The 27,013-nt window shown below is 35.1% G+C and overlaps 3 protein-coding genes across 3 annotated transcripts; 1 reads left to right on the top strand and 2 right to left on the bottom strand.

Annotated features, from left to right (window-relative positions):
- The first annotated feature begins 5,348 nt into the window (after nucleotides 1-5,348).
- Nucleotides 5,349-5,711, top strand: LOC132601209 (ethylene-responsive transcription factor 12-like). The gene has a single exon (XM_060314317.1). It carries the CDS (start codon nucleotides 5,349-5,351, stop codon nucleotides 5,709-5,711), a length of 363 nt encoding a protein of 120 aa, XP_060170300.1.
- A 17,608-nt stretch (nucleotides 5,712-23,319) lies between these two features.
- LOC132601208 (receptor kinase-like protein Xa21) lies at nucleotides 23,320-24,288 on the bottom strand. Its single transcript, XM_060314316.1, has one exon. It carries the CDS (start codon nucleotides 24,286-24,288, stop codon nucleotides 23,320-23,322), a length of 969 nt encoding a protein of 322 aa, XP_060170299.1.
- A 69-nt stretch (nucleotides 24,289-24,357) lies between these two features.
- LOC132601207 (LRR receptor-like serine/threonine-protein kinase RGI5) lies at nucleotides 24,358-26,097 on the bottom strand. The gene is made up of 4 exons (XM_060314315.1): nucleotides 25,609-26,097; nucleotides 25,436-25,490; nucleotides 25,246-25,305; nucleotides 24,358-24,833 (listed from the first exon to the last, which is right to left on the bottom strand). The coding sequence occupies exons 1-4, from the start codon at nucleotides 26,095-26,097 to the stop codon at nucleotides 24,358-24,360; spliced, it is 1,080 nt and encodes a 359-aa protein (XP_060170298.1).
- Between the last annotated feature and the right edge of the window lie 916 nt (nucleotides 26,098-27,013).

The following is a 27,013-nucleotide window of genomic DNA, read 5'->3' as shown; positions in this document are numbered from 1 at the left end:
AAGGTAATGGAGTACAAGTATATCAAAAGTCATTACAAACAGAGATTGAGGCAATTACGTTATGACTATCAAAAAAGCTGCGTTGAAAATTTTATGTTAAACAAAATTCACCGAGAATCGAACATCGGACTAATCACAAGAGAACTTTGAACCCACTTACACTGCTGCACTACAACTTCCGCTTGCTTCAAGTGGGTTCATTTGTTTTAGATACCTTAAAATTTGCGTTTTATCAGCCAAATTAACATGTAGAAATAATATTTTTTCCCAACGAAGTGGGTTCAACTGAACTCTCTTGTAACAAGGTGGGTCCGCCCCTGGCCACTCTGGCTATCATTGTTACCATTTGCCATATAGGCTATCATCGTTACCATTTACCACACAGGATATCATTGTTATCATTTACCACACAACTTTCATCACTTTCTCATCATAGTAACCAGTCATGCATGAAAATGGATGGCATGTCAATGCATGGAATTCAACTGAACATCGTAGTAAATCATGGAACCAATAATTTCATATCATGAATGCCGAACACAAATCAAGTCATCAGTATATATAATCCTTCCCTTTCCATGAGATAAGTTAGATATCAGGTGACTAAGTAAATAGATCAACAATCACAAGTTAATGACAAAAATGGCGACAGGCCCACATAACAACATCCATATCAAACCAGTGGATTGATCACCACAACTATGCCTGAAGTCCTATCATGCTTTTCCCGTCAACATCTACCATTACATATGATTCTCTAATCGGAGTCTAACAAGGATAAGTCATAACCCACCTCGAAGGCCGAGCGGGAGTCACAAACAGTCAAGCCAAAGCTTTCCCTTTGCGAAGAGCCTCTGAACGATCGAAGTCTATCAAATAAATACTCTACATTAGTATACAAATCTATGGACGCCTATATTGCTATACATCCAAACGGAATCCGAAAAAACAATCGAAAAAGTGACCCCGGGCCCACAAGGGCAAAATCGAAATTTAAAGTTAGAAACATGCTTCCCATAATTTAAATAGTCAATATCCTAAGTTCATGAAAATCTCGCCCCAATTGAGTCACCAATTTCATTAATTATAAAAAAAAGAAAAAAAAAAGCAAATTATGGGGTCCACTTATCCAGCCTGATTCTGCAGGTGCGGACATTTTCGCACCGAGGCCGCCTCGCTCCTGCGCCCCAATTTCCGCACAAGCAGGCCAAACCTAACTAACCCAATCTCGCACCTGCGGCCCACCAGAAACCAGAAACAATGATGGAATTTTCAAATTTCGATCCAATACCCGATACTCATTCGAGACCTCTCGGACACAAACAAAACATGCATACCATTCCTAAAACACGCGACAAACTCACTCGCACACTCGGAATTTCCAAAAGAGGTTGTCTTGACCTAGTGTTGACCGAAGTCAACTCCAACCAAACCAAAACCAACATTTCCAACCAATTGCTCGAAACATAAACGGACAACTCAGGATTGAACCAAAGGCTTAACTAAGTCAAAAATCATCTTTCGAACCTAATAGAACTATCAGAATTCGAATCCGGACGCAATTATCCAACAACTATTAGTCAACTCTCTTCTACTTATTGAACTTAGAAATCTCTAGAATCCTCAAAACCAACCAAGACCCGCCTGATTGCCTCGAGAACCGCTCCACCCCTTCTTGCAAGTCATAAATGCCGAAATAAAATTATGGGAAGTGTATTTTGGGGGAAAGAAGTCAAAAAGCTCAAAACGACCAAACGGGTCGTTACAGCAGGAACGTGTGTATATCGGTGCATATGGCTATTGCATTACATACTATTCACTTGCATTGCATACATTCCTTTACATAACATACCATTTATGCTTGTTTGACTTGATTTTTATGCCATAGGTGCGTTAAGGGATATAAAGATGGAATCTTTATGCTTATACTTGCCATAATTGATATAAAGATGGGATCTTCATGCTTATTCTTGTCCTAATTGATGGAAAGATTGAAGATTTATAGTTATACTTGTCTTAAATGATGAAATAGGTTAAATCTTCAGGATTATACTTAAAAAGGAATGGACCTTATGATCGAATTAATTGTGGATATCTTCTTATTTATTGAATGCTTATAAATTGTGAATGTTGAAACTAACAAAGCAAGAAGGGGAGTATCATAAGTACTAACCTAACAAACCAAGAAGGGGAGTATCGTAAGTACCAACCTAACAAAGCAAGAAGGGGAGTATCGTAAAAACCAACCCTCGCCAATACTATAGTTTAGGGCCAGTCAACTATGTTGCTGGGTACATGTGCTTTCCGTACTAACTCTACACTTGCTGCATCTTTTGTGTGCAGGTTCAGATTCATGTTCGAGTAGCGATCGAGACTCTGTTGATCGCTGAGGCATACTTTGGAGTCTAGAGTGAGATGATAATGGTCCCATAGCACTAGACTTCTCTCTTATCTTTATTATCTGTCTTTCTCCATTTCGGACAGTGTTATGTATTAATTTAAGACTTGTATTATGGATTAGTAGCTCTTGTACTTATGACTTCCAGGTATTGGGAAGGTGTTTGGCTTAAAATTGTTCATACTTAAGTTATTAAGGCATATTTAGTATGATCGGTTGTTTTCTTTTAATTTTCGCATTTAAATTTATAATCTGAGGCTTGCTTTTCATTTGGGGTTCACCTACTGGTTTGGGTAGGTGTCCTCACGGCACAACGGGATATGGGTCGTGACAAATAATCAAGTACTTTGTTGTTTATTCAGTTATTCTCTAAAATGTGTGATCAAAATATCATTCAATATTTATTAATTTCTCAAAGATAAATCGATGAATGAAACTTTTATTTATTTAATTAATTAACTATTTCATTTTTCAATCCAGTAGCTTAGGCACCATGTGCCGTGTTACGTTTAGGCCCAGGTTCAGGGCGTGATAAAGTATCTAATTACTCTTGTAGTATCGACAAAAATATACATTTGTTACAATTTATCTTGTAACTTTAAATGTGTATCCCTAAACAAAAGACCTTATAAAGCATTTTCTTTTGCTATATACATTTTCTTGATTTTTTTAAAAAGTATAAAATTGATGTAAATAAAGAAATGTTGCTTTAGTTGTAAGAACAGTGCGTGTCATGTTGAAAAAATAAGAAAAGAAAAAAGACATGCAATCATATAACATCAGCTAGATAGTGGGAAATTGTTTATCACTTAATCAAATACCCAAAGCACGCCAATAATTCTATTTCATACCAGTTATTGTCGGTTTCAATTGACGAGCTTCCACGTGTCGTCTTCCTTATTTTTGAATTATAATTGCTAGGAATTACATTTAAACTAATTAATGATTTACTTACATTTGAGTATTGCCGATTAATGATTTAGTTACCTTTGGGCACTGGTGTTTGGTTATGATTAATGAAAACATTTTGGTAAGTATTCCTAGCGGACTCAAAAAAAAAAGAAGCCCAAGACAAGATTCACATAATTTTAGATTTTAGGTAATTAATTAACTAATAACTACCCATTAGTACATTATTATTCAATAATTATTACTCCGATATGAATTTTTAGAAAACTATTAAAAATTTCTATAGAAAGATTATCACGTCATGCTTCCATTATTATATTTGTTTTCAATGTATTATGGTAATTGAGATGCAAAAATGTAGCTAAATGTAGACTATAAACATATCAATACAAAGTTGTTTATGTTAACTAAATTATGCATTCCTAATGTCAATTCAAAGTTGTTTATGTTAACTAAATTATGCATTCCTAATAAATGTTTTTGTTGTAGGATTTAGGAATTCCGATTAACAAAGATTACTAATCAATCGTAAACTTATCAAAGCTTCATATTAATTTAACCCTTGAATTTATATGTTTAAAAATTAATTATTTGCTGGCTATATATTGCATTAGTCCTAAAACCTTTGAAAATCTAACAAGCACATCTAATAATTTAATTGTTTTCTTCGTTTTAGCTTATAATAATAATCAAGTTCTTTGTCGTTTAGTTAATTATTTTCTGAATATGCACCCACATGCATAACCTAAAAAGATATGATCTATTGATTACATGACGACGCAAAACAACAAACATAATTTTTATTTATATTTGTCGTATATATAATATGTAATTGCATCAGCTAAAATAACGGTTATACTGAACTTATTACTATTCCGCAAAACGACAGACATAATTTTTTATTTAAATAACAGTTAAATTTGTCGTGTATATAATATATAATCTATGTCAGCTAAAATTACGGTTATACTTTCCGTACATATAATACGTAATCCGCCGGCGCATAGGAAATATTTCATTACTGAAAAATATTCGAGAAAACCTTACTTTAACATATCAACTACAAACTGAAATGGAATTTAATTTTGTAAATTGATTGGTGATCCATTATGAAATATTCCAATACTGAAAAAAATATTCGAGAAAACCTTACTTTTAACATATCAACTACAAACTGAAATGGAATTTAATTTTGTAAATTGATTGGTGATCCCCACATGAACCCCTAAAAACATTTTTAGATCTTCATATTTTCTTGAATTCGGAAAAAATAAGAAAGGTGAGTAATCAATAAAAAAGGACAAAAAAGCTACTGAAAAAAGATTTCATCTTTCCTTTTACACGAGGTTTTGGGGGTACTGGAAGACACAGATGTGTGTACCACTTCCGACGTATTGGAAAAAAAAAATGAAAATGTCATCAACTAACTGTGTGTTTGATCTAGAGGAACTCCCCCCTCCACCCCCCGCCCCCATCCAATTTTCTCAAGTTTGATTGGTCAAAATGTTTTGAAAAATATTTTCTTTCGTATAACTAGTACCTTAAAAATGAGAAAACTGACTTTCCTAACGTAAGTTGGAAAAACAAGTTCCATAAGTGATATTCCAAGTTCATTGTCTCCTCACCACCTACCTAACGCCCCCAACCCCCACCCCTTTCATCCCGGGACCCCCACTCCTCACCATCCCGCCCCATAGCATTTTTCTATATTACATAATTATTTTTGGGATGATATCTTTTTGCTTCTTACCAAACACTAAAAATTAAGTAAGAAATTCACTTATTTCCAAAAAATATTTTTTATGAAAATATGTTTCATGAAACAAACACACCCTAAAGTCAAATTCCACCTAAATTGGACCCCCACAAACCCCCTTTAGGAAAATATCTTTCTTGAAACAAACACACCCTAAAGTCAAATTCCACCTAAATTGGACCCTCACAAAACCCCTTGACAGGTGGCTATATAAACCACTCTTCTTTATCCTATTTCCTCACTTCTTCTTTCTTCTCTATATACTAAATTCCTTTCATTTTTTAGATGGCGCATAAGGAAAATAGTGACGCGGCGGTGATGATAGCAGTTCCCCTAAATGAGGTGCATTATACTGGTGTGAGGAAGATGCCATCAGGGAGGTACATAGCTGAGACCAGAGAACTCGGCCAAGGGACACATATCTTGCTCGGGACTTTTGATACGCCGGAGGAAGCTGCTTTGTTCTACGATCTAGCCATTCGGTTGTTATGGGGCCACATTTTCGTAAATAATTTTCCTCAGACAACTGGGGATTACCGTCAAAATGCTAACTATGGTGGCGCTAACGACGACAATGGGCATGAGATCCAGAGTCAGCTAGAGCCTCTCAATCTTGAGCTTTCCCTTGCTCCTCCAGGGAGCATGTGAAACCACCGACACTTGTCATCCAATATTGCCGCACATTTCTTAAATCTCCTTTTCTTTTAATTTTATAAAAACTAGTTTAATTTTCATTTTGTTGCTCCGAATTTCTATTAAAAAGCTGGAGCTCTTGTTTGTTTTTATGTTATTGGACTAAGAAGAAAAAGATCATGATATATTGTGTACCTGTCATAGAATTTGCCATGTTGTAGTCTGTTCTCATATCTCCTAATGACAGAAAAAGATGTAGAAGTAATGTTAGTTTAGAAATTTCTGTCTTCTTCATTGTATTATTTTTCTGTCTTTGTTTCCTTTTCAAAATTATGTTGGATGAATTTTTGTTTGGGTGTAAACAACCTCTCTCTATCTTCCAAGATACGGGTAAATCTGCGCATATCCCTCCTTCTCCAGAATCAACTTGTAGGATCACACTGGGTATGTTGTTGTTATTTGATTTTTGATAAAAAGTATTATTCTCTCTGTCCCAACTTATGTGACACAGTTAGAATTTCAAAAATCAAACTTCTAAACGTTGACTATGAATTCAAACATAGAAGCTTTAAGTTTTTTTTTTTTAAAAAAGGTTTATATATTTTGAAACTGCGTAAGAAGTAATATAAATCACAATAATTAATAACTTAAAATATTTAAAAGATACATAAAAAGAATTCCGATCAAAGAAAAACTTGGCTGACTCTCGAAATTACAATTGTACCACTTAAATTGGGATGGAGGGTGTAATAAGTATATAATAAGGGACTGATAAGTGCTAATCAATATATGCATTAATGTTTACCGTATCTTAAGCTACTTTAGATTATATTACTATATGTACATGTATACACAATTATATTAAGTTATTGCATGTTATACGATATAAAAAAAGGGGGTAATTTTTTCATTTGGTTGTTTGATGGGAGACCAAAAAGATGAGGGAGAACAGAAAGATCCCTGTGGCATGAGGGATAATGGGCGGTGCAGTTGGTTACGACAAAAATTAACAATTACATACTCAGTGTAATCTTATAAGTGGAGTTTGGGGAGAGTACATTGTACGCGGAACTTACTCCTATCTTGGGAGATAGAGAAGTTGTTTTCAATAGACACGTCCAATAAAAGATGATGGACATTTGTTCACTGGTTAAGAGCAGTAAAATCATTGACAGATAGGAGTGCTTGAGAAAATAAAATAAGTGTTTGATTTATTATTTTAAAAAAATGTTATTAATAAGTATTTAATAAGTGACTTATAAGATCAATTATAGTAAATAAATATATAGGAGTAATGTATGCATTAATGTTTACATCATCTTAACCTAGTTTTAAATTATATTACTATATGTACTTTTCTTCACAATTATGGTAAGTTACTGCATGTTCTAAGATAAAAATATATTGGTGTAATTTTTTAGAAAAAATTGTGTATCAGGAAATTCTTATAAAAAACCAAAGAAAGGTGTGAACAATGACACTGGTGGTGTTAAATACTCAACCCGTCCCAATGTATGTGCCACCTTTCAGATTTCGAGATTCAAACTAGCCTTTATTTGATCGTAATTTTTCATATATCTTTTAAATATTTTGAATTGTCAATTTCTGACTTATAATACTTTCTACGCAGTTTTTAAATATATAAATTTTATTTCAAAAATTTAAAAATTCTATGTCCTAATTCACGATCAAAATTAAACTATTTGACTTTTGAGATTCAAATTGTGCCACATATATAAATTGAGACCGAGGGAGTTTGATCCAACTTTTGGAGGTTGCTTCGTATTTGAGTTTCAGCTAAAGTAGCAAATTAATACGTACAAGGGCTTTTGTCATAACTTAGAGTGGTATTTTGGACCTCTCATGAAATGTGAGGTTTTATGAATGGATAGTGTGATAAAAAGGTGTGTAAACAACTCTCTCTGTCCCAATTTATGTGAAGGTGTTCAGAGTACGAGGGTCAAATACTTAATTTTTAACTATGAGTTCTGGTGCAGATTTTTCAAAAGCTTAAAAATAAAAATTACATATTTGAAAACTACACAAAAAGTATTACAAGTCATTAATATAACTAATGATTCGAAATATTTTTAAAAAGTTTGGAAAAATTGTAGTCAATGAATAAACTATTTGACCCAGAAAATAATAACATCTTAATTCACATAAAATAGAACGGAGTTAGTAGCTTTTATGGCGCACATAGAATTTAACTATGTGTTTTGGTGCAGAATTTTCAAAAGTTAAAAATAAAATTTACATATTTGAAAACTACACAAAAAGTATTATAAGTCATCAATATAACTAATGATTCGAAATATTTTTCAAAAGTTTAGGAAAATTGTAGTCAATAAATAAACTATTTGACCCCCAAAATAATAACATCTTAATTCACATAAAATAGAACGGAGTGAGTAGCTTTTATGACACACATAGGATAAATTATTGGACTTTGAAATAACTATTTATTTGAATTCACATCACTAGTCTTTTTATCTATATTTAAACGTAAATTGAAAGATCACAAATTTTCCTTTTCTTTTCTTATCACTTAGCTTGATTAAAACATTAGTACAGTTCACTACCATTGGTATTAACTGTAAGCATGCTTCTATGTAAAAATAGATCAGGCCAAACTTCATAGTTTTGGGAAATTTACGTGTAAATATAGACAAGTGAATATTATATTTTTGTTGCTTACTTGATACTACATATATACCTTTAACTAGAGTAGTGTTGCTTGTGCATAGCGGGGGCCCAACAATCTGAGTTTTGATATCATTTGAATGTGTCTCGTGCATGTATATTTGATTGGAACTCTAAATAGAAGTAGATAGTTTAGAAATTAGAATAACAATAATAGCACAAATACAAAAGCATGGTTCCATCTTTGATAAATCGTGATAAACATAAAAATTATATACACAGACTTATGCAGAATTGAGCCACATATTTCATTTTGTTGTGCTTTTCTTTTAAGAGGAAATTTCATAAACAGTACAATTTGCGTATTTATAAAATGTAGCTACAATTGTTGTATCAGGAGGATATTAATTGTATCAACAAAACAACTGTTTTCTGGCGGTGGGTATTAACTGTATCAGATGGGTATCAGCTGAAAACGTGCAAGCGCACATGTGTATTGTATATTTTGCTATAAAACCCAAAATCTAGCTATATTTTGTAATTGTTGAAATTTAACAATTATCGTAAATACCGTTTAAATGTTTGCCATATTGCATAATTTTTTCTTCTTTTAACGCACTTACGAAATCAAACCCAAGTATATGACTTAGTCGCTCATTTCTTACGCATCATCCAATGCCACATGATCAACGTAACCAAATGTATCATGTTACTATCAATATTTACACCTACGAACAAAAGAAATGACAGTTCAATTGAGAGCCATATGTACTACTAAAAGTTGTGCATTATTGAAAAATTCACTACTTTATTCTTCTTGACCTTCATCAATAAAGCTTCTTAGTTTTATTTCGAGAACAGAATAAGATATTAAACATTTTCGAAATAGGAAAAAAAAAAAATAGAAGTCCCATAGCAAAATATGCTACATTGTTATTACGATCTAATGATGCATTTTAAATCTAATTCTTCCTCAAAAAGAGTGTAGATCTTCCTACCTTTGAAATTAAATCACTAACAATTACGAAAATTCAAAAAAAAAAAAAAAAACACACTACTATAACCCTTGTCTTTTTCTTTGATAAGTTAATGCTGATATGGATACACTGATAATGCAACCGAACTCCATAAAAGTTGTTCAATTAGTTTTACTTACACTCAAGTAAAGAAAGAGATAAATTCAATCGTAAAAATTACCAAAATTGGCGTAAAAAGTCCATCAAATACAGGAAAAAACATATACGATCATGAAGTAGGACAAATTGTTACAATTCACATAACCACGACAAAACTAATATAGATTGATACTGAGATTTTTTATTTTATTTTTATAGCAGCTCAACATTATCATAGTGTGTGTTTTTCTCATTTTTTTTTATTACTCATCATGAGGCGGGGTGGAAGGCGGGGGGGGGGGGGGTTAGTTTATTTTCCCCTTTACTTTTCATCGCATTCTCCTATATAAGAAGCCATAGTTGAGCAGCTTCAGCTGTCTGTCTCATGGTCCCAATTTTGGCATTTTTTGTACTGACGTAGGCTCTTTCATTTGGAAGGTGAGTTTATTGTTGAGTTTTTGGGTTTTCCCTTCCTATGTGGAATTGGATTAATAAAATCCACTCCAATTTGGACCAAACCACTTTTGCCCTAAAATCCTCTATATATAGGATCAACTTAGGTCTTATTTTTATAACACAAGAGTGAATTCATAGCAGCCATATAGAGAGAAAAATTGAGAGAGAAGAGGTGATTTTCGGACCAGTGAAAATCAGCCACAACAGTCCACTTAAAATTGTGTTTTCCGATTCGTTAACCGTTTGATCGTGCTGAAGTTTGAACTGAGGGTTCTCAACATCTGGTTCTTGGATTTCAACGGTGGAGATCGAATTTTGTAGTCTGTAGCTCCAGTTTTCGAGTACGAACAATAGCTCATTTTTGGGGGGTGATTTCTCTCCTTTCTTCACTAGTTTTGGTGCTATCTTTTATGTATTGTTGCTCCGTATTTGGTTTTTATGTTGTAGCCATTTGGAGAACATTGTTGTAACTCTTGTTGATTATAGTGGAGCTTTTGTGGGATGGAGGTCCTGTGGATGCTTCCTCTTCACCTTAAAGGGGTTTTACCCCGTAAATTTGGTGTCTCTTGCATTGATTTACTTTTGCTTGCTTTGCTATTTTGTTGTTGGTATAGTTGCTGTCGGATTTCCATTTGTGCTAGTGTTTATTTTCTTCTCTTGGTTCAAATAATGTGGGAAGTTTTGACTTGGGTATTTCTTCCGCTGTTACCTCGACATGCAATTTGGTTGTTGCTTGTTTCTTCCCAACAAAGTGGTATCAGAGCTTGTGGTTGTATTTAGTTGTGTTTATCGTCTATTTAAATGATGGAGGCAAATATGAGCAAGATGGTTTGCTTAAATGACAGTAGTTACCATATTTGGAAAGACAAGATAAAAGATTTTCTATTTGTCAAGAAATTGCATTTGCCTGTGTTTGCTTCTAAGAAACCCGAGTCTATTGAAGATGAGGATTGGGAATTTGAGCACTTACAGGGTTGTGTCTATATTAGGCAATGGGTTGAAGATAATGTTCGAAATCATATTGTGAATGAGACAAATGCTAAGAGCTTGTGGAAAAAGCTCGAGACACTTTATGCTTCGAAGACAGGCAATAATAAGTTGTTCCTGCTGAAACAATTGATGAATATTAGATACAAAGAGGACAACCCTATTTCTGATAATATCAATAATTTTCAGTGTCTCCTTGATCAACTGTCTGGAATGGGTGTCAAGTTTGATGAAAAAATACAGGGACTTTGGCTTCTTAATACTCTGCCAGACTCTTGGGAAACTCTTCGACTTTCTTTGACTAATTCTGCTCCCAGTGATGGTGTAACTATGGAATATGCTAAAAGTGATGTTTTGAATGAAGAGATGAGAAGAATATCTCAAGCTTCGTCTTCTTCAACTTCACACTCCGATGTTTTGATTACTGAAGACAGGGTAGAAGCAGTTTCAGAGGTCAAAATGATAGAGGTAAAAGTAGAAGCAAGTCAAGATCCTCCAGGTACAAGAATCTTACATGTGAATATTGTCACTTAACAGGGCACATCAAGAAACATTGCTACAAGTTTAAGAGAGACCAGAAAAAGCAAAATAAAGATGGCGATAATGAAAAATGTGTTGCTATTATTGCTGAAAATGATCTTCTTGTTGCTTGTGGTAAAAATGATATCAATCTTGTTTGTGATGAGTCTACCTGGTTTGTGGATTCAGGTGCCACTTCTCATGTCAAGCCAAAGAAGGAATTATTTTCTTCTTATACTCCAGGTAATTTTGGAATGTTACGAATGAGCAATGATAGTGAGGTTGAGGTATTTGGTATTGGCACAGTTTGCTTGAAAAGTAAGAATGGTTCGAGGTTGGTTCTTAACAATGTCAATCATGCTCCAGATGTTCGTCTGAATTTGATTTCTGTAAGAAAACTTGATGATGAGAGTTATGATCAAACTGTTGGTGGTGGACAGTGAAAGCTTCTTAGAGGTTCAATGATTATGGCTCGAGGTAACAAGATATCTGACTTGTACTTATTTCAGGGCTCTATTTAGGTGACTCAGTAAATTTGGTGGAGAATGATACTTCATCAGGGTTATGGCATAGAAGGCTTAGTCATATGAGCGAGAAAGGGATTGATAACTTGGCTAAGAAGAATTTGCTTTCTGGAGTGAAACAAGCAAAGTTAAAGAGATGTGTTCATTGCTTAGCCGGGAAACAGAAAAGAGTTTCCTTTCAGAGTCATTCGCCTTCAAGAAAACTTGATTTGCTGGAGTTGGTACATTCTGATTTGTGCGGTCCTTTTAAAGTAAGTTCTGATGGTGGTGCACTTTACTTTGTGACTTTTATTGATAATCATTCTCGCAAACTCTGGGTATTTCCTTTAAAGTCCAAGGATCAAGTACTTGATGTGTTCAAGACTTTTCAGGCCTTGGTTGAGAGACAGACAAGAAAGAAACTAAAATGCATCCGATCAGATAATGGTGGTGAATACATTGGTCCTTTTGATAATTATTGTAGACAGCAGGGTATTCGACATTAGAAAACTCCTCCAAAGACTCCTCAGTTAAATGGTTTAGCAGAGAGGATGAACAGAACTCTAGTTGAGAGGGTTAGATGTTTGCTTTTAGATGCTAAGTTGCCAGATTCATTTTGGGCAGAAGCACTTAATACTGCTGCTTATGTTATCAATTTATCTCCTACTGTTGCTTTGGATAGTGATGTCCCTGACTAGGGCTGGGCTAAAATACCGAAACTCGAATTACCAAACCGAACCGGCTATTTCGGTATTTTGGTATTTCGGTATTTCAGTATTCGGTAATTCGGTTTTAGGTTCGGTTTTTAGGACTGAAAGTATAAACTTTGGTATTTCGATTTCGGTATTCGATATTTACAATTATACCGTTCGGTAATTCGGCAAATACCGAATACCAAAATTGTAACCAATAATTAATAAAGCCTAAAGGCCCATTTAATAAAATTGAACGCCCAGCCCAATAGCCATAGGCTAGGCTTACCCATCAGGAACACTGATCAGAGTTTTTAGTCATGCCTATGCTGGAGTGAAAGTCTAGTCTTTATGACATTTTTAGAAATTAAGATATGATTTTCTTTCAAGTTTGTAGCAGCTTAATATTTATATATGACAGATTTTTGTTATTCTTTATATTCCGATTTGTTCTTATGTCACTTGTTGCATAAATGCTTAGAAACACTTACCTTTAAATTAGAAAGGCCATATAAATCACAGTGAAAGATCACCTAATTTCACTTTGAAAGCACAGAATACTTGATACAGTGGGACTTCGATTTCAATATGGTATTACCGAATACCATACCTAACCGAAGTTTGAAAGTTTGGTATTTGGTATATACTTTCAATTACCAATTACCGAATTACCGAACCCTAACTTTGAAAATACCGAACGCCCAGCCCTATCCCTGACAAAGTTTGGTTTATTAAGGATGTCTCTTATGCTCATCTGAGAGTCTTCGGGTGTAAGGCCTTTGTGCATGTTCCTAAGGATGAGAGGTCAAAGCTAGAAGTTAAAACTAGGCAGTGTATCTTCATTGGTTATGGTCAAGACGAATTTGGCTATCGTTTTTATGATCCAGTTGAGAAGAAACTTTTTGGAAGCCGTATTGTTGTGTTCTTTGAAGAACAGACAATTGAAGATTTTGACAAAGCTGAGAAGGTTGATTCTTAGAGTAGTGAGAGCTTAGTTGATGTTGATCCAGTTCCTGTGACTATAGCACCTGAAGAAAATCTTCAAAATGATGAAGCTCAAGTTGATAATGAAGATAATAATCATGTTTAGAATGACCAGCATGATATTGTTGATGCTCCAGTGGAAGATGATGTGGTTGGCCAGCAACCAGCTGCTATTGATGCTCCAAAGAGTTATCTCAGAAGATCTATTAGAGAGAAAGTACCTTCATCTCATTATTCTCCCAATAAGTTTGTACTCTTGACTGATGTGGGAGAACCTCAAAGTTTTGATGAAGCCATGGACAGTGAAGAAAAATAAAGTTGGTTTGAAGCTATGCAAGATGAGATTAAATCATTGCATGATAATCATACATTTGATCTGGTTAAGCTTCCTAGAGATAGAAAAGCTTTGAAAAATAGGTGGATTTCAGGATGAAACATGAAGATGGTAACCCAGTTCCACGGTACAAGGCTAGATTGGTTGTCAAGGGCTTTAATCAGAAAAATGGAGTTGATTTTGATGAAATATTTTCTCCATTTTTTAAGATGTCATCCATTCGTATTGTTCTAGGCTTGGTTGTAAGTCTAGATTTAGAGGTTGAGCAAATGGATGTTAAAACTGTTTTTCTCCATGGTGAATTAGATGAAGAAATATATATGGAGCAACCAGAAGGTTTTGAAGTTAAGGGTAAAGAGAATTATGTTTGCAAGTTGAAGAAGAGCTTGTATGGTTTGAAATAAGTACCCAGACAGTGGTATAGGAAGTTTGGTTCTTTTATGAGTCAGCAGGGCTACAAGAAGACTTCTTCAGATCATTGTGTTTTTGTGCAAATATTCTCTGATAGTGACTTTATCATTCTATTACTTTATGTTGATGACATGCTTGTTGTTGGTCAGTGTCACACCCTAATCTCCCTAGGGTGTGATGGGCACCCGATCCTTACTTATGGCCGAGCGAACCCTCAGACTCTTAGTGCACACATTATCTGCTCAGACTTTTAAATCAAATGAAGATGGAATACATAGTACAACTTTCAGAAATATTCTTTTTCATCGTTATTCTCAAATCAAGCAAAATCTATAATCACATAGAATTTATCACATAACACAAAATGACATGTCGGCTGATGGAGCCGCTTACAGAACTGACAACTAATACCCACGACTCTGTCTGCAAAGTCTCTAACTTCGAACAAAACTTCATAGCACACATACTCTGACTCGGAAACACTCCAGGAGCAAATGGAGTTGCCAATCCATCTGAAGCATCTTCTAGCAATGTCCTTTACTCATATGGGTGTACCTGCGTGGCATGAAACGCAGCCCCCGAAGAAAGGGGGTCAGTACGGAAAATGTACTGAGCATGTAAGGCAAGAATCACAGTAAAAAAATCACAACTGACATAAGGAGTACAGAAACATATACAATGTCCAGAATACCAAAGCTCTTGCCTTTAAAACATAAGTCATGCATATCATTATCACATACCGTACCCGGCCCGTTATGGGACTCGGTGAATGAAATCATGCGTGCGAACATCATATATCATGTACATACCGTACCCAGCCCATTAAAGGACTCAGTGATAAAATCATGTCATCCTGCTTTCATATCATCATGCATGCATATATATATACATATACATACCGTACCCGACCCTCTAGTGAGGGACTCGGTGAATGAAGTCATACCGTACCCGGCCCATTAAGGGACTCGGTAAATGAAATCATGTGCACATATACCGTACCCGACCCATCATGGGACTCGGTGCCATAATCATATCATCATATCCATATAACGTACTCGGCCCTCTCATGAGGGACTCGGTGAACAATGCAGAGGAATACGCACGATAACATACTCGGCCCGGGACTCGGTGAATAAACATATTGAGGCTTGCACGAACAGAGTAGTGCGAAACCACATGCACATAAATCAAGACTCGATAGATACGTACACTTGAAGATCATAACTGAAACAGATACTTACCAGAACCAAGCATGGCCTTTAAAAACGTCAAAGCACCTGTCTTTTGAAACGGAAGTCATGTATGTCATCATCATAAATCATAAATGAAAGTCATGTATCAATATAATGCCGTGGAACGTACGACCCGATCCTTATATCGTAATGTATCAATATAGTGCCGTGGAACGTACGGCCCGATCCATATGTCATAATATATCAATTCTAAGACTCGATAGACAAGTATACTTAACGATACCTGAAGGCTCAGAAACAAGTTTCGGGTCAATCCGATTTAATATGAGAAAGTTATGGACGTTTGAAGTACAGAACCTTCTACGAGCATTTCAGAAGCCATTTTTGGAAAATCGAAGCAATAATAATGTCAAGTATCTTTCGGATATCGTATAGATCAAATCAAATATGGCTTTCGAAATCATATGTACATATCCAAATATATCAAGGACTCAATGGAATAGTCGAACGTGCTAACATTTGAAAACCAAAACTTTAGTCATATAAATTATCTTTCAAATGCCATTTGGAAACATATCAACAAACTTCGGACATCATGGATTTGCATCAAAGCCATATGGAACACTTATGGAAGCCAAGAATATTAGCCATCCTAGTGGCTCTAAGAATAGGAGATTCCTTTGAATTCATACATATACGTCATTTGCTTATTTCATAAAGATCATGCCAAAAGAAAGAAAGGTAAGCCTTACATACCTGTTCGACCGCTTATAAGCATGATTATTCGTCCAAGCTTGTAAGTCTACATTTAAAAGGAATTTATGCTAATGTTAGCCTTTTCGTCGCACATTTGTACCATATTTCAAATCATACTATTTTATATTCTGCCGAAAATCGGGCAGCATCTCCCCTGTTTATATTCCTAGCCCGAATTCTCAATTCAGCAACCAACAACAACAACAACAATACCAACATTAATCATAATATTTCCAATACCAATGTATGCCATAAAACAGCCCACACATTATTTTCTAAATTTCTCAACCAACCAAATTTGCGATATAACTATTTAATAATTTTATTTCCGTAAGGGAGTCGAAATTAATACTAACAACATCAATAAAGACATCCTCCACATTCTACAAGTTGAATACATTTATTTTCAATCAAAATTCTCTTCAAATCTCATTCCATAATTCACAACGCCAACAAACGAATTTATCACACTATTTTCTCCGTTCTAGTTCGGTAGAACTCTAAATAAACTTATTAGCAATGAAAAGAAACCTTAATCTTACCTCAAGTGTGCAGCCACCACGTCCACCCCTTCTTTTTGGTTGATTTTTAGCTCAAATTGGAGACAACGCAACATATAACACTTTTCTCTTCACAGGCTTCAAGGCTCAGATTTTGGTCAAAATTGATCTTTTCTCTCTAAGCTCTCTTCTCTCTTTTTCTCCAGAATTTTCTCGGTGTTTTGTTTTGAACAATGAGGAGAAAAGGTTGATATATCACTTAAATAAACATGGGTCATGGGCCTAACCCAGTTGGGCCCGGATTGGGGCCTAGCCCACTGACCTTTCTGCCTTACAACGTCCATATCTCCTTATCCCGACGTCATCTGTGAACCCACGACCTATGGTTGGAAATATAATTCAATTATCTACAACTTCTATTTCTTGGTATTTTTTCAAATTCTAAACTTATAATACCGTTTTTTCCCCTCGAAGTCAGATCACCCGAAAACGTTACTTAAAAATATTTGTTTGGAGGACTTCCACTTTGATTTGGCTCAAGGGTCCTTCTTGAGTTGTGTTTAACTTCACATATGTGATTCATATAACTTGTCACGTGTTCCTAAAAATCTCGATGTGTGGGCCCCACCTCCGCTTACGAATAATCCGACGTACAAAAAATACGAAATATAATACTATCAACGTGATTTTAAATTATGTAGTAACAATGTTTGAGGAAGCACGTGTCACGCTCAGGCTCTGAAAATGCGGGGTATAACAGTCAGAATGCTTGCAGAATTCAAAAGTTGAAGCAAGAGATGGGACCAGCAAGGCAGATTCTTGGCATGCAGATTGTTCGTGACAGAAAGGCCAAGAAGTTGTGGTTATCACAAGAGAAGTACATTCAGAAAGTACTTCGCAGGTTCAACATGGATAAAGCTAAGGTTGTCAAAACACATTTAGCTATGCACTTCAAATTGAGCACAAAGCAGTGTCCTTCCAGTGATGAGAAAGAAGGTATGCAGAAAGTTCCTTATGCTTTAGCTGGGTATGAAGAAAGTTCCTTATGCTTCAGCTGTTGGCAGTCTGATGAATGCGATGATTTGTACAGGACCAGATATTGCTCATGCTGTTGGTATTGTTAGCCGTTTTCTTTCTAATCCAGGAAGAGAGCATTGGAATGCTGTGAAGTGGATTATGTGATATCTTTGTGGCACTTCTAGTCTGAGTTTATGTTTTGGGACAGGGAAGCCCATTCTTTGTTGTTACACTGATTCAGATATGACCGGTGATGTTGATACTCGTAAGTCTACTTCGGGCTACTTGATTACTTATGCAGGGGGAGCTGTGTCTTGGAAATCTAGGTTGCAAAAATTTGTTGTTCTATCTACTACAGAAGCTGAGCTTATTGCTGCCGTTGAAGCTTGTAAAGAGTTGCTTTGGATGAAGAGGCTTTGCTCAAGAGAGGTACGTGCTTTATTGCGACAGTCAAAGTTCCATTCATCTTGGCAAAAACTCTGCATTTCATGGTAGGTCGAAACATATTGATGCGAGATACCATTGGATTAGAGATGTGTTGGATTCTAAGTTGCTTGAACTTGAGAAGATTCACACCGATGATAATGGTTTGGATATATTGACTAAAGATTTTCCAAGATGGAAGTTTGAAGAGTGTTGCATGATCGCCGGGATGACGGTCTCCTCCACATAGCCGGGAGGGGGAGAATTATTGGGTTTTCCCTTCCTATGTGAAATTGGGTTAATAAAACCCAATCCAATTTGGACCAGACCACTTTTGCCCTAAAATCCTCTATATATAGGATCAACTTAGGTCTTATTTTTAGAACACAAGAGTGAATTCATAGCAGCCATATAGAGAGAAAAATTGAGAGAGAAGAGGTGATTTTCGGACCCGTGAAAATCAGCCATAACAGTCCACTTAAAATTGCATTTTCCAATTTGTTAACTTTTGGATTGTGCTGAAATTTGAACTAGGAGTTCTCAACATCTGGTTCTTGGATTTCAACGTTGAAGATCGAATTTTGTAGTCTGTACCTCCAGTTTTCGAGTAAAAATAGTAGCTCGTTTTTAGGGGTGATTTCTGTCCTTTCTTCACTAGTTTTAGTGCTATCTTTTATGTATTGTTGCTCTGTGTTTGGTTTTGATGTTGTAGAAATTTGGAGAACATTGTTGTAACTCTTGTTGATTATAGTAGAGCTTTTGTGAGCTGGAGGTCCCGTAGATGTTTCCTCTTCACCTTAAAGGGGTTTTACCACGAAAATTTGGTGTCTCTTGCATTGATTTACTTTTGCTTGCTTTGATATTTTGTTGTTGATATAGTTGTTGTCTGGATTTCCATTTGTGCTAGTGTTTATTGTCTTCTCTTGGTTCAAATAGTATGAGAAGTTTTGACTTGGGTATTTCTTCCACTGTTACCTCGTCGTGCAATTTGATTGTTACTTATTTCTTCCCAACAATTATTGAGAGAGTTGCAACTTGCAAGGGACCCACTTTACAATTACTTATTGGGTACTCAAGTAATTATTAAATTACTTGAGTAATTCTAAGGATAAATAGAAATCTTTGTTGAGCATTGAAAAAAATATTTTTTAACAAATGTAACTTACATTATTAAAGATATTTTTTAACAAATGGAAGGAACTATATTGAATTTATTTGACAGAGTTAAAATTTATTAAATTCATGAAAGTAATAGTATTTAAATTGTTAATAAATTTAGACTCATCCTAAAACTCAACAGGGCATCAACTTATAAATAAATAGTTAAAGAAAAAAAAAAGTAGATTCAAGATGTGATCTATATTGACTATAATTTTAAAGGGTAAGTAATAGATTGATGTATAACTTTAGAGCTAGATATTAGGATCGTATTTGCTTTGAAATTAAAAAAAAAAAGTATTTATTAAAATTTAGGTTTCAACCGTTGTGCAAATTACCTTATCAACACCATTAGTAGAAAAAATTGATTGTGCACTATATTGAACAATTTTCAAACAAAGATTAAAGTTCAAGAATTTCAAAATAACATCTTTTGAACTTGGGCCCGTGCATAGCACGGGAATTCTTAACTAGTGACACTACAAGCAGCAAACTTAAGTTCCACAAGCATGTTCCTTATATCTAGAATGTGGATATAATAAAAACTTCGAAACATCAATGATAAAATAACTTTGCAAAATATTCTTCGTTTTTTAATATGATCGAGGAAATTCTATATTTTTTTTTCTTTCTCTTTGATTTCCATACCGAAAACGAAATCAACATGCAAAACGTTAAGGCAGAATTTTTGAATGTAAATCAGGAAAAAGTTTGAATTGAAAAGTTTAATATCACCCTCATAATTCCATTTTCATCTTACACGAAGAATTTCATTTTGACTCCATCTATTTGTCTATTTATATATTTATCTTTTGTCCATATGGTTTTAAGTTTGTATATATTGACACACAATAGTTAAGAAAATGTATTTATTTGAGTACTTGATTTTAGACTTTTAGCATACACTAATTGTTGGAAAAATAGGAATCAAGAACACAAAAATGAAGACTTGGAAAACAAGAATGAGAAATACAAATTGATGGTTTTAAAATGCTTTTCTAAAAACGATATTGGCTCTTTCTCTTTTCTTTTTTTTTCTTAGAAAAGCAAAACGTATTTTACAATTCTCAAGTGCAAAAATTTAACGAAAATTAAGTGTTTGAAAAATAAGACGAGACTAAAAAGGTTACTATTATTTTTCCGCAAAGTAAAAAGTTTATAATGGAGAAAAAATAACTTAAAATAAGACAAGACTACAAAGATTATCATCTAAAGATACAGATTAAAAAATTCGATTTATGAATTTTTATTTAAACAAAATTTCATGTTTTCAACTCTAATGCTGTAAAATATTGTTACACTAATTGACCATTATAAAAGGGTATTTACTGTACTTTTAGAATACTCTATGAATTTTTGAAGTGTAGCACACTTTTAAAAAAAGTTAACTAAAAATACTCTGTCAATTTTTAAATTTTTCAAAAGATTAATTATCATTAAGCAAGAATTAAGATACCCATGTGCTAGAGGCCTTGCTAGTGTTAATAAGCTGCAAGATTTCTTTGGATATTGAAGCTAGGGTTTTCTTCAAGTGGAGTATTGCTATCCAAAACCCATTCCTACACCATCTAAGGTATGTTTTATGATCAATTCATGTTATTTAGAGTATTGAGGGGTTGAAAGACATGGATTATAGAAGGAAATAGAAAAAGGGTTACAAATATGGGAATAGTGACATTTTTGAGTTGTAGCTTAATATGAATCATGATTCTTCGTATGTTAAGAGTATAGTTATGTTATTAATGACATTTAGAACATGGGGTAAGTGTTATATATGAGAAAATGCAATTGTGAGCTATAATCATAATTGTGGAGAAATTGAAGGGAAATGGTGAGTTGTGGGAAATATAGATAAATGACGAGTGTTGTCTGCGATATTGTGAATGTTGTTATGAACGTTTGAGAGTTGATATAAAATATGGAAAAAGTTGTATAAACAAAGGAAATGCTGCCCAAATTTTTCTAGAAATAGTAAGCACGTTTAAGCAATCGATTGACTAATGTTAATGCAAATTCTCTTGAAGGTAGAGACGTGGGTATTGAAGAAGAACAAGCAAGCGATAGAATAGTTAAACATAAAAGGTATGTGAGGCTAGTTCTTTCTTTCTATGGCATGAATCCGACGATATGATTCTCCTTTCTCTACATGAATTCTCTATATATACCCAGAAAGTCAAGAGTCTATGATCATGAATAGCTATATGAGATAAGAGATATGTTATGAGTACAATGATGATAAGCTTGAGTCTAAAGACTCTAGAGTTCATGTTATGACGTTCCTATAATGCTGATGATGTCGTATGTTGTATACACTCACCTCACAATTGTTCCTTCCGAGGTGAGGCAGAATACCATTAAGTTAAGTATGTCATGTATTGTATACACTCACCTTATGTATTGTCCCTTCAAGGTGAGGCAGAACACTATTAAGTTACAGATGTCTGTTATGACATACACTCACCTTATACACTACTTCCTTCATGGTGAGGCAGGATACTTATAGATGTCCATAATGAAGTCGGGGGATCACGACCCTACGTCACCCCGATAAGGTATAGTTGTCCTTGAGTTCTTATGCATGTATTATGATGAGTATACTATGATGAGCATATTATGATGATGATATTGCACCGTACCTATATGATCGGGCAGACATACACACCACTATAGTGGGCAGCTTATACCCCGGACGCGGGAGGCCTGGATGCAGGCTATGATTATAACACCGATCCGATATGGACGGGCAGCTTATACATTATCACACCGTACCTATATGGACGGGAAGCTTATATATTATTGCATACATGAGATGATGATGATTATGAGTAAGTCAGCATGTGCTATTTCTTCTATAAGTTACAGTCATGTACAGATGCTTCCTTTATCTCATTGACGTATTTTCATTGCTTATGTCTCTCATACTCAGTACAATGTTTGTACTGACGTCTGTTTCTTTGGACGCTGTGGTCATGCCCACAGGTAGATAGGGAGGAGAGCTTGACCCAGATTCGTAGTAGCTGTCAGCTGATTTGAGAGCACTCCATTGTTCCGGAGGTGCTTATGATTATCTTTTTGTATATATGTATTTTGGGTATGACGGGGTCTTGTCCCTTCCTTATGTTTAGCACTCCAGTAGAGGCTCGTAGATACGCAGTGTGGGTTAGATGGTCTCACGAGATGCTATTTAGTATAAATGTTATTTTGATGGCCAAGAGGCATATGTATATATATATATATATATATATATATATATATATATATAAGTATTTATGTTTTATATGGAATATGATTTTCCTACGATTTGAGTATAAAAGTGATAAAAGAGCATTAAATGACTATGATGAGACATAGAACGATTGGTGCTCGGTGGTTAGCCCCGGGGACCCGTCGCGGCCCCTAGTCGGGTCGTGACAAATCCAAACTCTACATTGAAATAAAACAAGATATCAAGAGAATATGGTATCTTTCAAATGGTTGAAATTTGAAGGAGAAATGAAGCATATTGACATGAGTGTTACCTGGTGCAATGTACCCAATGGTTGCAAGTGTTTTGGTTTGTGTAATTCCTGCCCCTAATAATTTTCTACGTCAAAGTCACTCACATGCGCAACCATATCTTCATTGAGAAAGACATTGCTAGGCTTTAGATCGCAGTGAACGACAGGAACAAAATAGCCTTGATGTAGCTAGTCTAATGCTGATCCCACATCAATCATTATGTCTACTCTCTGCATGATATCTAAGGAACAATTGCAGAATGAAGCCAATCATCTAGACTTCCATTAGGCATGTACTCTAATACCAAGGCTTTGAAATCAACTCTGGAGCAATTATTGATGACTTTGGTTAGATTTCTGTGACGAAGGTTGCACAAGACTTCACATTCTGTGTCAAAGCTCTTGAATGTGCCTTCCATTTGCAAGTTGAATACCTTAACGGCCACTATAGTACTCCCAAATGTTGCTAACAGATCCATAACCTCCAGAGCCGAGGAAGTTGTTCGGACTGAATCCATTGGTTGCTTGTTGAAGTTCATGGTACGAAACTCTTCCATGTACTGTGGCTGAAGAAGAATCCTCTTGATGAGTAGCAATGACTCTTTTCCTCTTTCGACTTCTAATCACCAAAAAGGCGGTGAGCGTGATTGAGAGCATTATTATTGAAGAAGCTACCAGTGAGATCAGCACAATAAGAAGTACCTTCTTTTTTCTTTTCCTACGAGGAGAACTAGACCTACATGCTGTTATCTGCAACCTAGAAGTACCACATAATGCCTTATTTGAAAGGAATGAATCATAAGAGAAGTTCGAAAAAGGACCTTCAGTTGGAATTTCACCACTCAATCTGTTGTAAGATACGTTGAAATAGTTGAGATGTGAAAGAGATACCAATGATTTGGGAATAGCACCAGACAACTTGTTATGAGATAAGTCCAACGATTCCAAGGCGACCATGTTCCCGAATGACTCTGGAATAGGCCCTTCTAATCTATTTTCTGCAAAAGAAAGTTCAGCCATATTTTGCATGCCTCCAATTGTGCTCGGTATATTTCCCGAGATTTGATTCTTCAATATATTCAGCAACGTAGTGACTTTCAGATTTCCAATTTCTGGAGATAGAGAGCTTTTCAAGAAATTTGAGGACACCTCAAGAAGCAAGAGATCATTGAGATTCCACAGGCTGGGAGGTATGGTAAAAGTCAATTTGTTGGAATCCCAGTAAATGTATCTAAGAGATGTAATGTTTCCTAAACATGCTGGTATAGAACAACAAAGCTCATTATTTCCCAAGCTCAAGAACCCCAAATTCTTCAAATTGCAGAGTTCCTCAGGGATAGGTCCACTTATCATTTTGTTATCATATAGATTCAATGCTTGAAGATTCTCTAAATTCCCTATCATTCTTGGAATGAATCCACTCAAGTGATTGCCTTGCAGAAACAAGTAAGCCAAACCACTTAAATTTCCAATTTAATTGGGAATGCTGCCTTTGATTTCACTATAAGCAGCATAAACATAGTCAAGAGAACTTGAGAGATTTCCAACAGAAGCCGACAGATTTCCATTGAGTGAATCATAACCTATCCAAAGTTGTCGTAAATGTCTGCAATTTGTCAAGGAATTGAAGAAAGTCAACTCTTGAGATGAAGATCCTTTTGTGAAATGATTGTCGTTCACGTTTAGGTACTCTAAACGTCTTAGATTACCAAATGACCTTGGAAAAGAACCAGAAAAGTTATTATATCCAATTGCCAGCCGGAAAATGTTTGAAGCATTTGAAAGAGATTTAGGGATGGATCCAGTAAGGTTATTGTAATCAAGATAAAGTTCTTCAAGATTAAGAAGGCCAAGTCCTATATCTGATGGAAGATTTCCAGTAAAGAAGTTCCCCAAAAATGAGATGCCCCTTATGTTTGACATGTTACATATTGTAGATGGAATAGGACCTATTAAGAAATTGTATTGTAGATCTAATCTTCCCAAATTGAAAATTGATTTTAACTTCACTGGTATGTTGGATGTGTCTGCTGGTAGATCAGATGGAATAGTTATACTGTGGCATGACAAGTAAAAGAAAAGCACAAGTACACCACTAAAAGCTTGTAAAAGAAAATGACAAGATGATACCTATTAGGTTGTTTTCTCTTAGGAAGAGGTCAGAAAGTGAAGTGCAGTTTCCAAATTCTCTTGGAATGCTTCCACTGAATAGATTATTCCCAAGATCGATTGCTCTGAGAACAGGCATGTTCAAACATAAATCCGAGGGCAATGTGCTAGAGAGCTCATTGCCATAAAGGTTGAGCAATTGAAGTTAAGTTAAGTTATTTATAGAATATGGTAAAGGACCACTTAGGCTACAGTTCTGTGCATCCAATATCTCTAGATTACGGAGATTTCCAATCTCTTCTGGAATTTCACCTGCAAATTAAATCACAAATAGAAAGTCCATTCTCTGCAATAGAGCAATTAAGGAGTACATACAGGACCCGAGAAATAGTTTTCATGTATGCACAGAGAAGGAACGAGAAAACAAATATGTATAACTCACCACTCAAGTCATTGCGACCAAGATATAAAACAGACAGATCATTCAAATACCCAATCTGTTTAGATATCAATCCACTGAACTTGTTCAATGACAATGACAGAATTTGAAGTTTTGGGCATTTGTCAATTCCCAAAGAAATTTGACCATCAAATTCATTCAGTAAGTGCAAGCACCGTAAGTTCTGGGAGATTCGAGCATATATCAACAGGAAGGCTCCCTGACAAACTATTGTTTGTCAGAACCAAACGTTCTAACGATGAAATGTTGAACAGGCTAAGTGGTACAGAGCCTGTTAGCTGATTTGATCCCAAGCTCAACCATGTCAAGTTCCGAAGGTTACCAATTTCATTCGGAATTTCCCCTTGTAATTGATTAAATCCCAACACTAAACTCTCAAGCTTGGAAGCATTATAAATGGCCGGTGGAATAATACCTGTGAAACTGTTAATCGCCAAATGCAAGTGCTGGAGTTTTGAAAAAAGAGAGAACCATGACGGAATATCTCCAGTGAACTTATTAGAAGTGACAATTAAAAACTCTAATATGCGCAAATTAGCTAACTCTCGAGGCAGAATTCCATGGAAACCGTTGCTACTGATATTAAGGGAAACCAAGAAAGACAAATTTCCCAAGTGAGGAGGGATGGTGCCTATTAGTCCCATGTTGGATATATCCAAGGCTGTGATTCTTTGATGGTGCTAGCCGCATGTTACTCTAATCCAATTGCAAACAGAAGCAGTTGAGGTCCAGTTGCTTGTCAAGATACTGAAAGTACCAGAAGTAACATAGGATTTCAAAGCAAGTAGAGAAACTTCATCAGTTTTGAGATATACTTCTGCAGTAGCTGATAATATCAAAAAATGATGCCATTTGAAACTACAAGAGGGAAAGGAAATTGGTTTTTCTCTTCATGGTTGTGTTTATGTTAGAATAGTGTGTTTTCCTGTAAATACCAAGGTATAAACCCCCATTACTGCTAATTTTTTTTTTTAATTGCATAAAGAATTCAAGCAGTTGTTAACATTTCAGGGTAAATCAAGAGAAATGAAGGAAGTTGACAAATGATGATGTTAGAGTTGAAATTTAACATATTTTTCGATCGTTGAAACATAATGGACTGATTGTCATTCTTGAATTCATTTGCATTTTCCTCGAAGATTCCTCAACATATAAAAATAGAAAGTATAGAAATAGGCCAAATGATAGTCAATACTGATTGTTAATTCCTTCTTAGTTTAATACTATTTGTAAGACTATAGTCACCCTTTTGGACAAACATGACATGGTGTTATATCCCGCATTTTTTTTCACGTTCGGAAAATGTGAAATAATTGTGACAAGTTAAAGACAAGACTATATTTTGATCTTGTTTGGTATATAAGTTGTTCATGAGAAATATTGATGCGGAAATATTGAGAAAGGCTAAGGGCGAAATTGAAAATTAGGAAATTAGTTTTCATGAATTACCAAATATTTGCCAAGAAGTAAATGGGCCAAACAAAAAAAAAAAAAAAAAAGAGGCCCAAAGTGGCCGGATGGGTTATGGCCCATAAGGGGCCAATTTGTGTAAATAAATAA

The sequence above is a fragment of the Lycium barbarum genome, chromosome 7 (genome assembly GCF_019175385.1).
Source record: "Lycium barbarum isolate Lr01 chromosome 7, ASM1917538v2, whole genome shotgun sequence".
Classification (NCBI taxonomy): Eukaryota; Viridiplantae; Streptophyta; class Magnoliopsida; order Solanales; family Solanaceae; genus Lycium; species Lycium barbarum.
Note: the sequence above shows the minus strand (reverse complement) of the source record. Positions and strands in the feature narration are given on the sequence as shown.